General features: G+C 55.2%; 1 protein-coding gene across 10 annotated transcripts; it reads left to right on the top strand.

Moving 5' to 3' along the window:
* The first annotated feature begins 422 nt into the window (after positions 1-422).
* On the top strand, positions 423-10,280 carry HJV (hemojuvelin BMP co-receptor). 10 transcript variants are annotated; one of them, XM_074566782.1, is made up of 6 exons: positions 3,451-3,473; positions 3,635-3,756; positions 5,816-5,974; positions 6,577-6,792; positions 7,090-7,592; positions 8,109-10,280. In XM_074566782.1, exons 5-6 carry the CDS (start codon positions 7,281-7,283, stop codon positions 8,730-8,732), a joined length of 936 nt encoding a protein of 311 aa, XP_074422883.1. In that variant the 5' UTR covers positions 3,451-3,473; positions 3,635-3,756; positions 5,816-5,974; positions 6,577-6,792; positions 7,090-7,280; the 3' UTR covers positions 8,733-10,280. The 10 variants fall into 10 exon arrangements, with proteins under 10 accessions (XP_074422874.1, XP_074422877.1, XP_074422882.1 ...); XM_074566773.1 differs by lacking the exons at positions 3,451-3,473; positions 6,577-6,792 and adding an exon at positions 423-617 and having other exon boundaries at positions 7,049-7,592; XM_074566776.1 differs by lacking the exons at positions 3,451-3,473; positions 6,577-6,792 and adding an exon at positions 464-617.
* The last annotated feature ends 1,678 nt before the right edge of the window (positions 10,281-11,958 follow it).

Raw genomic sequence — 11,958 nt, 5'->3', positions numbered from 1 at the left:
TTGACTCCAGACTTGCATCTTCATCAGTTTTTTTCCATCTCCCTCCTTGCAGAGCCGGGAGAAGGGCAGTTGCCTGCAGGCACAGGCTGCTGTGGCCCAGGCCAGGCGCTCCTGTGCCCGAGGAGGCAGGTACTGCTGAAAGAGGAGCCTGCCTTGAATTTCCAGTGGTACTTTGCATTCCCAACCTGCTCATTTTTCCCTGGAGAAACCCCGAGATCAGTAGCTCCAAGTGGTCCAGCTGGGACCCTGTGTCCATCTCACGCCGGGTTTCCTCTGCCTGCAGATTCGAAGTGCGCGGTTGGGAAGCCTTAGGCTCTCCCTCCCTTGTCCCTTCCCCTCCCCACTGGAATCCAGCTTTCGGGATCAAAAATACTACTGGCTATTTTTAAAGCGTCGCCTGAGCCCCCTCTCCTCCAGCTCACGGTGACGGATCGGGCTGTCGTAAAGTTCAGCTGTTTTCTGCTCCCTCTGCACCAAGCTCGCGGTGTTAACAGCCGTGATTCCCTCCTCGCTCTTACCCAGAGCCAAACCCACGCCGGGGACTGGGATTCACCTCCAGAGGGTCTGGGGGCATTTGGTGGCCCGTCCTGTGGTTGGTCAGAGTGGAATTTGCTGGGGTAAGTGGGGCACTGGGATCCTCAGCAGAGGTTTGGGGAGGGAGAGATGGGGGGGGTTGTGCCAAGCACGGCATGGAAAGAAGGGTGGATGCTTTGGGTTTGAAGCAGGGACTGTGCAAGCGGCCTGTGCGTTGCTGTGTCCGTTCCTGGAGAGAACAGAAAATCCTGGGAAGCCAGGCTGATCCTGCTCGCCTGGGGATGCTCAGGAAAGGCTGATGCAGCTCTCCCCAAAAGGGGCTTAATCCAGCCACGTTCAGGAGCGATGCTGGAGGGCGGCAGGAGGGTTTGCTCATGTCCACAGCTCTGATGGAGGCAGATGAGCTCGTTGGATACCCGATGCCTCTTTAGATATGTTTTGCTGAGTTTCCCTGTCCACACAAGCCATTTCGGGTCCAAACCCACCTGGGCTGGGAGCAGGGCTCCGGGTAGCAGTGGGTTTGCAGACGCAGCTGACGCCAGCTCCAAGCCAAGCCGGGGCTGCTCTCCCTGAGCAGATTAAATCTCCAAAGCACTAGGGTTAAACCAGACCCTTGCCAAACCCATTGCCTTAGTGACTGGGCTAGATGGGGGCTGGAGCCGAGCTGTGACCACACTGTCTCAACCTTTGGAGGGATGACATTGCTCCAGATGCCAATCCACGTGGGCGATGCTCACAGGCAGAGCTGCACACTACCTGTTTTGCACCAAAAATTACACAGCTGCCACGAAAAGGGTCTCTCTTCCCTCCTGCCGGGGCACTGCAGTGCTTGGGAAAGCCTCATCTTCTGGGACAGCAGGGTCTGGGTGAGGCCAGTGGCTCCGCAGGCCCCTCGGGGGCAGGATCCGGTGATGCAGCTGGTGGGATCCGGCGCTTTGCGCCTCCTAAACCTCCAGCTGATTTTGCTGGTGGGAAGTGGGGGGAGTTGGCTTTCGGAAGCAGTTTGATCACAGATGCTTTTGTCTCGGTACCGTGACTCTCTGCCAGCTCGGGAGAAATTCCCAGTCTCCTCAGCCCAACATATGCCTGCAGCCCCCAGCTCGGAGAGCTGCCGCCCGCTGACGGCGGTAAAAGCTATCAATGGCTCCGTTTCATGGTACGGCCAGGATTGGCACGTCGCCAGGGAGGTGCCACTCATAACGCCTAGTCTCATGGCTGTGAGGAGGGTCCCACAACTTGGATATCCCTCGGTTTGGTGTCTCCATTTGAAGTTTCCCCTTCCCTTGTCCAAAGGAAGCGGGGAGGGTGGGATGCCAAGAGGCCACCGCTCTTGCCGAGCCCAGATGGTACCGTCTGCTGTTCCAGAAGAATTCCCACCTGCCCACCCCGTCTCCCGCCCCGCGTGTAACCGATTCCCTCGGTGGGTGTCTGAGCCTCCTCCTGCCGGGGGCTCGCGGCGGGGAAGCCAAGGGCAGCAGATGGGGAGGATACAGGGCACCCGAGGCACGGCCAGGGCGGACCTTGGGAGGCTATGCTAGGATATGGGTCTTATTTTTTAAACAACATTTTTTCCACTCGCTGGTTATCCCTTGTTACCAGGTAACAGAGACCCAGAGCATAAATACTGGGCAAGGAAACGAGCTGCAAAGCCTCTATGCGCCCCAGGAGCAAAAAAGAAAAAAACACCCTGGGTATCTAAACCCCTCCTCCTCCAGTGGCTGCTGATGTAAATCCCAGCTGGGATTTGAACCCAAGCTAGTATTTTTTCTTTGTTTTCCTTTCCTCTATCTATTGCCCCCAAAGAAGATGTACTGTTACCCTTAAAACAAGAGTCTGACTGTAGATTTAAGCTAATTTTGCACTAAGCAGCCACGATCCCTCCTTTTCTCCCCAGTGAAGAACAGTGCAGTGGCTGCCATGACCCACCCCAGGGGTGGCGTACGCAGCGAAGAGCTTGTGCCAGGGTCAGAGCAGGAGAGGAGAGGACCAGAGGGGGGAAACCCTTTTCTCCCCCATCCCTAAGCAACACAAACTGGTCTAGAGATGCATTGAAGAAATCGGGAGCAAATTCCCCTGGGAGGGGCATGGCAGTACCTGGGGGAATTTGGTTAAGCCCTGATGCTCTGTCTGCTCTCCAGGGCTTGGGTAGGCATGAGGCTCCGAGGGTGCTGCGGGTCTGCGAGGCTTCGCTCCCTGCCGTGAAGGGCAAGACATGGAAAATAGCAGGAATCTGGTTTAGGAGGTGGAAGGCTTTTCTGAATGGGTTCACAAAGGGGTTCGTAGGTGCTGGGGACACCCAGGGACCTACTTTCAATTCCTGCCCTCCAACCCGAACTGCCAGGGATCCTAAACGGACAGGGCACCCCTGGAAAAAACCTGACCTGGACATTTCTCCACCACTTCTCCTCCCTGCAGGAACAGGGGGTTGTGCAGCCACTTTCTGCACCCAAGCCCTTGCAGTTGGGCTTTCGGGAACCATCCGGCATGACCCCATGTTCATCGACCCCTGGGGACACCAGCCACCTTTGGCCAGTGCTGTGTTTGTGTCCAGGACTTGGCTGTGCCCCAGGAGGGAAATCTATGAGAGACAGGGCTGAAAAAGTATTCCCTGTGGGGATTCACTCCGCAGGGAAAAGCACAGGGTGCAGGCAAGGGGTTGCAATATCATCCAAGGAAGGAAAACCAGGTGCCAGCTCCTGCAGCCCATTCTGCACCCCACGAGTGACATGATCCCACGCCACCGAGCAGCATCACCCAGCCAGGGGGGTCTCAGGGCTCCCACCTCCTCCTCGGGCTCCTCTGCCCTCCCCTTGCCGCACACCGTCTCCCTCTGCCCCCTCCGCTTGTTGTTCTTGGCTGGGGTTTAGCCTGTCTAAATTTAGGCGGATCTATTTCAACACCCATCCTCTGCCCCGTGGGGGGAAGAGGACGGAGCAAAGGTAGCCAGGGAGGAAGAGCAGAGACCACGGTGCCCCGTGGTGGGGTCTGCTCTCCACACCCCCAGCCAGGCTTTCCCCACCAGCACTCTGGATTTTATCCGGCTGTGAAGCCATGGACGTGCCCAGGACTAAGGTTGGCATTTTCCCGGCTGTCATCCCAGGGATCTCTCTGGCTGTCACTTGGGGTAGAGCTGGGTGACAAGGACGAGCTGGCCCGCGTGTCCACCACGGAAGGAGCTCCCTGTGCTGGGAACCAGCTCATCTCCAGAGGCGGCTGACACAGGTGAGTGGGGCTGCAGCAAAGCAAGGGCAGGGACATGGGTCCGAGGCGCGGGACGTGGGCACTGGCACCCAGGGGTGCTCCAGGGTCCGATCCTGTGTGCAGCTGTCTCCAGGCAGGGAAGACTGGGGGGCCCCCCTCATTGCCCCGCCCGGCACAGCCAGAAACCATCCATGTCCCCTCACAGCTGGCGTCACCTTGGGCTCGCAGAGCATCTCTAACTGCTGCTACTGCCTTTCTCCCAATGCCATTGGGGTCAGGATGTCCCAAGGAAAGTCCTGCTCCCTGCAGAACCCATGGTAGGGCCTCTCCTTGCCCCAGCCAGAGCCACGCTTCTCTGCTACACATTAACCTGCTGTTTACCTGCTAAGCCTTGCACCAGGTGCCCTCTGTGTCACCACCTCCAGGGGACTTTGGTGCGTAATGCTGAGGGGTCACCAGCTCCCATGAGCTCTTCATGAGCCCCAAGAAAGATGCTCCGCCTGGTCCAACAGGGTCAAGCCAGGTAGGGCAAGACATGAAGTTGTCCCTTCTCATTGCAGGGGGGTTGGATTAGATGACCTTTAAAGGTCCCGTCCAACCCAAACCATTCTATAATTCCATGACAGAGCAATTGCCAGGCACCAGATGTAAAAAAAAATAAAAATAATCTAAGTATTGTTTCTCACATGGAGGAGGATTGGAGCACACAATCTGCTTGTACCTTGCTCGCCAGCACACCCCAAATACCAGGTCTCGTGTCCCCATGCCCCAGGGCTGCAGAGACCACTTTCCCCCTGTCACGGTCGGCTCAGCTTGTCCCCGCTGCCAAGAGTTGCTGGCAGCCAGAGCATTGCCAGCAGGTCTGAAGCATGTTTTTGCTCCAGACATCTGCCCTATTAGCCATTAATCCAGCTGGCAGAGGGACACAGGGGGCCGCCAGCACACGGATACGTCACCGTGCCAGCCAGTACAACCAGTGATGGTTGTTTGATGGCCGCAGCCACGGCAAAGGGAGCGGGAAGGTGCTAGACGGACTGTGATTTCTCCATTTTTGAGATGAGAATTCAGTCTCTTCCCTCCTCAGTTGCAGCTCACACTTACCAGCAGTCACCGTGTCAGTAACATCCTTGGGCTGCCCAGGGTACCAGGCACAGACACCTCCCCATGAGCATCGGCCTCTGGCAACTGGGACCTCACAAGAGCTAAAGAGGAGAAAAAAAATCCCAATTTCACATACATCAGTATGAAAAGGACCTTCGCAGAAAGGCTGTTTGACTAACAAGTGACTAATAACTACCTGTTAAAACAAGCCACCAAGAACTCAAATCCCCACCCCCATGAAGCACGAGGGAAGTTTAACTTTTTTCCCATGGCTGCACCTCCTCCTGCCACAGCCCGGTGTCTGGATGTGTGCAGCTAATGTACTCCCCCTCCAGCCAGCTTGAGCCCTGCCGGCACCCAGGGAGCAGCCAAAGCAGCAAGGGGGAACGGTGGAATGTGACCAAGAGCAGGTTTCCCAGCTTTAAGGGAAGCTGGATGCAGGTTTTTGGTGGAACAGGAGGTGTTGCTGTCACCTGGTGGTGCTGGCTGGGGACGTCATGGCAGTCACACTTGCAATGTGGCTTTTCAACTCTATCCCCTTGGATGCCATGCTCCAAACCTTTGTTTTGGTGCGGATGACAGTGGGACAGAGGCAGCCCATGCTGCATGCAATGTGTAGGAGAGGTTGGGTCCTCTCCACACTCATTGGCCACTCGCATCCCTGCCGTAAAGCCTCTCCAAGCCCCTGGAGCTCACAGATCCTCTCCGAGGGCAGCTGGAAGCTTTAACTCTCTGACACACCAAACTGCACAGCATGGCTGCCTCGGGGTGGAAGACGAAAGTTGCAGTAGCCGAAAGCAGTTAAAAACCAAACCCGTGGGGATTTTGCTCAAAAGCTCACCTCCTCCCAAGAGGCAGCAGTGCAGCCAGGCCCTGCAGGGTCACGTTTGGCAGCTGCCTGGGTGCTGGGGACTCTGTACGTCTGTGCCAGCCCACATTTGCTGGCACCTCTCAGATGCCACCTCTGCTTTTCTTCCAGGGGACCTGCTGAATGAAGCCAAGAGGAGCTGGGTGAGCAACCCCCCAGGCTCTGCATGGATTGGAATGGGGAAACCTGCCTGCAGCAAGAACCCAGGGCAGCTGGAAAACCCCAGCTTCTTCCTCCGAGCTCTCTTCCTCCTCCTCTTCTGCAGGCATGGTAAGGAACTGCATGGGCAGAGCCATACCCCTGGCAAGGATACCCATGGGAGCTGCAGCCCCCGGGTGCAGGGAGGGTACAACCATGGCAGAGGTCCTGGGAGGCGACTGGAGCCAGCAGAAGGTCCTCGTGTCGCAGCCACAAGGCTCAGGCAGCCTCAGAGTGCCCTCGGCCCACCCCAGCCCCAGGGAAGGGCAGGCAGCAGCTCCCACCAGCATCACCAGCCCCTCACAGGGCGGCCTCAGCAAGGAGAGCAGTCCCCTGCTCTCCTGTGGCAGGCACTTTCCCTGGGAAAGCCCTGAAAAGCTCTATTATCTCCCAAGATAAGGCAGGGACAGCAGGGCACAGGGACCAGCCAAAGTCAAGATCTTCTACTGAAAGGCACCAGCCATATCCATCACTCTCCTTCCCGCATCTCAGACACTCTACAAGGAGAGTTACGACCCACATCCTGCAAAACCTAAACTCATCACCCTGCACAGCCCAGTTTACATTCACCTCCTGCAAGGGCAGCCGTCCCTTATGACCCCTCTGTTTAATGAGCTAAATGATCCCTGGTGGGGCAGGTTCGTTAGCCCTCCTGGAGCTGTGGTCTTCTACAGCACGGAGAAATCACATTTGAGGGGCAGGATGCCCTTGGTGCAGTCAAGCCTGGCATGAAAGAGTAATCGCATGGCCTGACCACGGCTGAAATAGGAAGAAGGGGTTTCCCAGAAATTCCTGTTTGTCCCCTGGCAAGCCCCGGGGTGAAGAATCTCCATCTGAACCACGTCCCAGGGCCACAGTCCCAACTGCTGTTGGCAGTGCTTATGCCGCAGGTACAGTCTCACATCCCAGTTGCTTCAGGACACCCCTTCGGTCCCGTCACTGGCCTCTGTGCTGGGCTCCAGCCTGTTTCTGCAGCAGGTAGCCCTGGATTTATTCCCCTCAGGCACCTAAGAAACAGGTCATTTAACCCAGCCACTGCCTTCATTAATACAGGGAGATAAATGTGTCTCCATCATGAGATCTGAAGCTGGCCAGGTGGTGGGAGGTGGTGGGAGGAGAAGGGGCTGCCCTTCCCCACTCCTCCAGTTCTACTGGGATGCCCCGGGCGGCCCCTGTCCCTCTCCCAGTTTCTTCCCAGTGCAAGATCCTGCGCTGCAATTCGGAGTACGTGGCTGCCACCCTCCACCTGCGCGGCCCTGGCCGGACGGCAGCGTACTGTGACGCCCTCCGCTCCTACTCCCACTGCACCCGCAAGACGGCTCGCACGTGCCGGGGCGACCTGGCCTACCACTCTGCCGTCCATGGCATCGAGGACCTCATGATCCAGAACAACTGCTCCAAGGAAGGTCCCACGTCACCGCCCCGACCCCGGCCCCCGGCCCCCAACCACCAGGGCCTTGAGTCTCTCGATATCTGCAACTACGAGAAGAGTTTTCTCTACAAGCATGGCCAACCCCCCACCTACCAGCACTGCGCGGCTTTCGGGGACCCCCACATCCGCACTTTCCACGATGACTTCCACACTTGCCGGGTGGAGGGTTCCTGGCCTCTCTTGGACAATGACTACTTGTTTGTGCAAGCAACCAGCTCGCCAGTGGCGAAGGGCTCCAATGCTACCGTCACCAGCAAGGTAAGGCTCATGCATGGGGCTTGGAAGCAAACCCACTCACCCCCGGGATGCAGCAACGGCTTCGGGCATTCCCTGCACTCCCTAAAATGGCTGGGGAGGGCAGTAATAACTTCAGCTGAACCCACACGGGATCAGGAATGAAGGTCTGCAGGAACAAGTGGGATGAAGGTCCTTGAGGGGAGCAGTGAGACCTGCAAACGCTCCCATTGCTGCCTGGGGATGGGTTAATGTATGGTCCACCTGCATGAAGTCTATCCGGGCTTGGCTCTGTCTCAGTTTCCAGTTGCTTGAATGGGATTAAAGAAAGAAGGAAACACAGGAAGGAAAGAAGGAAGCATTGCTGCTTTCCCAAAAGGACTGCAGCAATGTGGGAGAGATGGTTTGGGCGCAGAGGGGGAGGCATCAGTGAGGCAGATGTGTGCCACCTGCACATAGCAGATACCTGGGGTGGGGACACGGCCACCACTCTGACACCCAGGAGGTCAGATCAGCTCCCCTCTGATCTGCTCTCTGCAGCTCACCATCATCTTCAAGAACATGAAGGAATGCATCGACCAGAAGGTCTACCAGGCTGAGATAGACAACCTGCCAGCGGCCTTCGAGGACGGATCAGTGAATGGGGGGGAGAGGCCGGGCGGCAGCAGCTTGGTCATCCGGGAGCGCAGCCCTGGGCGGCACGTGGAGATCCATGCAGAATACATCGGCACCACCATCGCTGTCCGCCAGGCTGGCCGCCAGCTCTCCTTCTCCATCCGGGCAGCTGAGGAGGTGGCCCGTGCCTTCACGGAGGAGCAAGACCTGCAGCTCTGCGTGGGCGGCTGCCCCCGCAGCCAGCGCATCTCCCGCAGCGAGTGCTGCCGCGGCCGCACAGCGGCCGAGACAGCCCGGGCACTCTGCAAGGAGATGCTGCCCATAGAGGACGTCTACTTCCAGTCATGCGTCTTCGACGTGGTGACCTCGGGGGATGCCAACTTCACCATGGCAGCTCACGGGGCCCTGGAAGACGCCAAGGTCTTCCTTCCCAATGCTGAGAAACTGCACATCTTCCAGGCTGGGGGAGGCTGCCCGTGCGTCTCTTCTTCCTTCCTCTTCCTTCTCCTCCTCACCTCTGGTCTTTGGGTTGTTTTATTGCACTTTTAGCTCTTGTTGGTGTTGCATACAGCACAGGGGACACAGCCAGCCAGCCCAGAGGGGTAACCCAGGAGAGCTGCTGACTCCAGGCCAAGATCAAGAGGGATGCCTTGACTGGGATGATGTATCTCTGCGGCGATAAAGAATCAGAGATCCAGACCCCTGGAGAGGGGAGCACTGGAGATGAAAGACAGTGAGACACTGGTTTGCACCCACTGTTCTTGCACGTACGGCACCGATTGAACCTGGTTCCTCTCCTGAAGGCAGATCACAAGTTTTTCTGGTGAATTCTGCTACATTTCTTTTTTTTATAAAGATGAGGACATTGCAAACATATCAAAGGCAAGAAACACACAGGGTGAAGACACGTTTAGAAAACCTCTCTGCCCTTCAAGCCTTTTCATAAACTCGCTTTACACCTTTCTTCCAGTGTTACTACAGCAGACTTTTACTCAGGAACCCTACAGATTCAGACATAACAGGCCTAAAGCCCTGATCCCAATTTTTAGCAGCCAAAAAAAATGTTTTTTGGTGGATTGGGGGCCCCTCGACCCAGCTGCTACCAAAGGAACGCAACAGGGAAGCAAGGCAATAAGTTGTTTATCGGCATGTTGTGACCAAGGTTTGAGATTTCTGAGCTAGAAATCAGCATGTCGTACTGTATTCTCCTCTCTCTCCAGCAGTAACGTGCTAATTCCAGCTTCGGGAGCTGCAGAGCATCAGGTCTCTGACATTTCAGGCCACCGTTGCTATTTTTCCTTGCTCTCCTGGCACCTGTCCAGGACCTGATATAGCCAGTTCTGCACTCTGGACCAGCATTGAGTTTCACGGAGGAAAAAGACTCCTTGGTATTCCTCTCCCTTGGGCCCAGCATCCTCTGCCACTGTCACAACCCCCTTCAAATCCAACCCTGACTGTGGGTTTCGCTTGCGAAAGGGAACTAATAATGAAGCCGCGGAGCTGGCAAAAAGCCATATGATGGTATCAATGGGCAGGGGAGCCATTAGCAGAGGTACAGAAACACAGAGGTGAGGCCAAGTTAGATGTTTAATATATTTAAGAGGTTTTAAGTAAAGGAGATAGAGTATATGATAAGAAATATTTTCCATATGCAAAGACTTTTTTCTTTTTTTTTTTTAATAAAGAGGGCTCACATTGAAAACTTTGCCATTCCTGCCCCAGAAGAGCCTTGCAAAACCTTGTGGAGGCAGAGGTTGAGCTGGCAGACCTAGGCAGGATTTCGGCGTAAAGCTCGGGGAAAGAGAATTGCAGATCATCCAGGTACGGAGGATCTGCCAAGCTGTAAAGGGAGGTTTTACAGTTCATGTCTCAGTGTATCCGCAGTTTCTTTTGTCAGTTTTTTTTCTTCTGGCTCTTCTGCCGAGGGCACAAAGAGTAAATACGGAAACGTTTCTTCGATATCTCAGCATATTTCCTCCTCCAACAGGCACTCAAGGCACATGGTGACTAGCATGAGAGTTTCTCTGTTTCTTGTGTGGTGCTCTCGCTAATCCCTGAACGTTTTGACATTAAAGGTGTCTATTTTTGAAGTCCTCATTTCCTGTCATCTGTCTCTTTATTTCTTTGGTCGGCAGCAGCAGGTGAAGATAATAATATCTCGCCTTCCACCCACTGCTCCTTTTACTCTGGAGCGTTTTGTGGTCTATATATACATGCGCTGAATGAGGAGCTGCTACGCTCCACCACTTTGCTGGAGACTGCAGGTCCCTGGGGGAGCATCGTTCCCCATAGGGACAAAATCCTCGGGAGTCCTGAAAAGGCTGCAGGATTGGTAGTGCTGGAGCTCCTCATAGAAACAGGATTGACTTGATCCAATAATAAAAGGTCGCCACTTCCAGGGTGTGAACCGGCAGGTCTTTCACAGCACAGAGCAATGCTGCGCAACTGCTGGAAACAGGGTTGTGGTCAGATTTTATGATGCAGAATACAACTATCCTTTAGATTTTGGCCAATGGAGCCAATCAACATGAATACCATGGGGAAAGGGGGGCTTTCCTAATGGAGAGATGAGGATCTCGCTGGCTGATGACCCCTGCAGGCAAGCAGGGCCACACTCGCCACCCAGACCCAGCCTTGTGGTACCTCCAGAGGTCATAAAATGGGGACGTGAAGGCGGTGGAGGTGGTCCTGTGTTAGCCCTGGGCACATGGGCATGGCAGGGAAATGGCATAGCAGAGCCTGGCCCACCATGTGCCTTGTAGCATCCCCACCAAGGAGCTGGTGGTGGCTGCTAAATCTCCTTTGTGGGAGGGCTATTATTCAGACTCACTCTTCCCAACCTGCTCACAAATGTCCCACCTGGGAAGGGGGCAATGAATTGGGCTGCAAGGGCTTTGCCCCCGTTGAAAAGAAAACCAGAGTTTCCTGGGTCTACCTGTGAAAGTTGGATCCAAGACCCCTCACACATCACACACCTGACAGACCCCAAAGCCCCTGAGAATCAGAGACTCACAGCACATTTGATGGCTGGATTAGATGATCTGAAAGGTTCCTTCCAACCAAGGCAATTCTATGATTCTGTCTCAAAGGACCCATAAGGACCACCGAGTTCAACTCCCTGCTCCTCGCAGGACTACCTAAAACTAAACCATATGACTACCAGCATCGTCCAGGTGCTCCTTAAGAGAGGACTTTGGCCAGCGCTCTCTGGAAGAGGCAAGCTGGACCATCCTGAGCCGCTCACAGAGGTCTGAAGCTCTGATCTGGTTGGAGCAGGGACTTGTGAGTCGCAGTGCGTCACAGCCAAGGCCGCCACCTCCTTTACCCGTGACACAGATGCTTAAACCTGAGCTGCAGCCTGGCTGGGGTCCAGTAATGTGGAAGGAACGTGCACAGCACTGAATGGGTTTGCGCCTGTTCCCCAAATTGTTCTGTACTCTGCATCCTCAACTTAATGACTGCAGAGGAAGCAAGACCTTTCAAAGACGTGTTGAAGTCTGTAAGTAGAAGAGAGACCTTTCTACTCCTGACAGATTGCAGTCTGAAATAAAGAAGTGGAACGTAGGCGTGGATCCAAGCCCCACTGATGTCAACAAGAGTATTTCCATTGACGTCAGTAGAGTTTGGATCGAGCCCTTAAGTTTCCTAGCATATGTCACCTGCTAAAAAAGACACGGGCAACACTGGCCAACGTTTTCAATAGCAAGCCCAATTCCGGCCATTCTATGTCCAGATGCCCAACCTGGGTGGTTGGAGCAAGGGAATTCCCAGTTTG

The sequence above is a fragment of the Larus michahellis genome, chromosome 24 (genome assembly GCF_964199755.1).
Source record: "Larus michahellis chromosome 24, bLarMic1.1, whole genome shotgun sequence".
Lineage (NCBI taxonomy): Eukaryota > Metazoa > Chordata > Aves > Charadriiformes > Laridae > Larus > Larus michahellis.
Note: the sequence above shows the minus strand (reverse complement) of the source record. Positions and strands in the feature narration are given on the sequence as shown.

What these genes read in the sequence shown, in the direction of transcription:
- HJV (XM_074566773.1), top strand. Translation starts at nt 5,871, where the DNA reads ATGGATTGGAATGGGGAAACCTGCCTGCAGCAAGAACCCAGGGCAGCT. An exon ending in CCTCCTCTTCTGCAGGCATG is followed by an intron (nt 5,975 to 7,048) that starts GTAAGGAACTGC and finishes CCACTCCTCCAG; the next exon opens with TTCTACTGGGATGCCCCGGG. An exon ending in ATGCTACCGTCACCAGCAAG is followed by an intron (nt 7,593 to 8,108) that starts GTAAGGCTCATG and finishes TGCTCTCTGCAG; the next exon opens with CTCACCATCATCTTCAAGAA.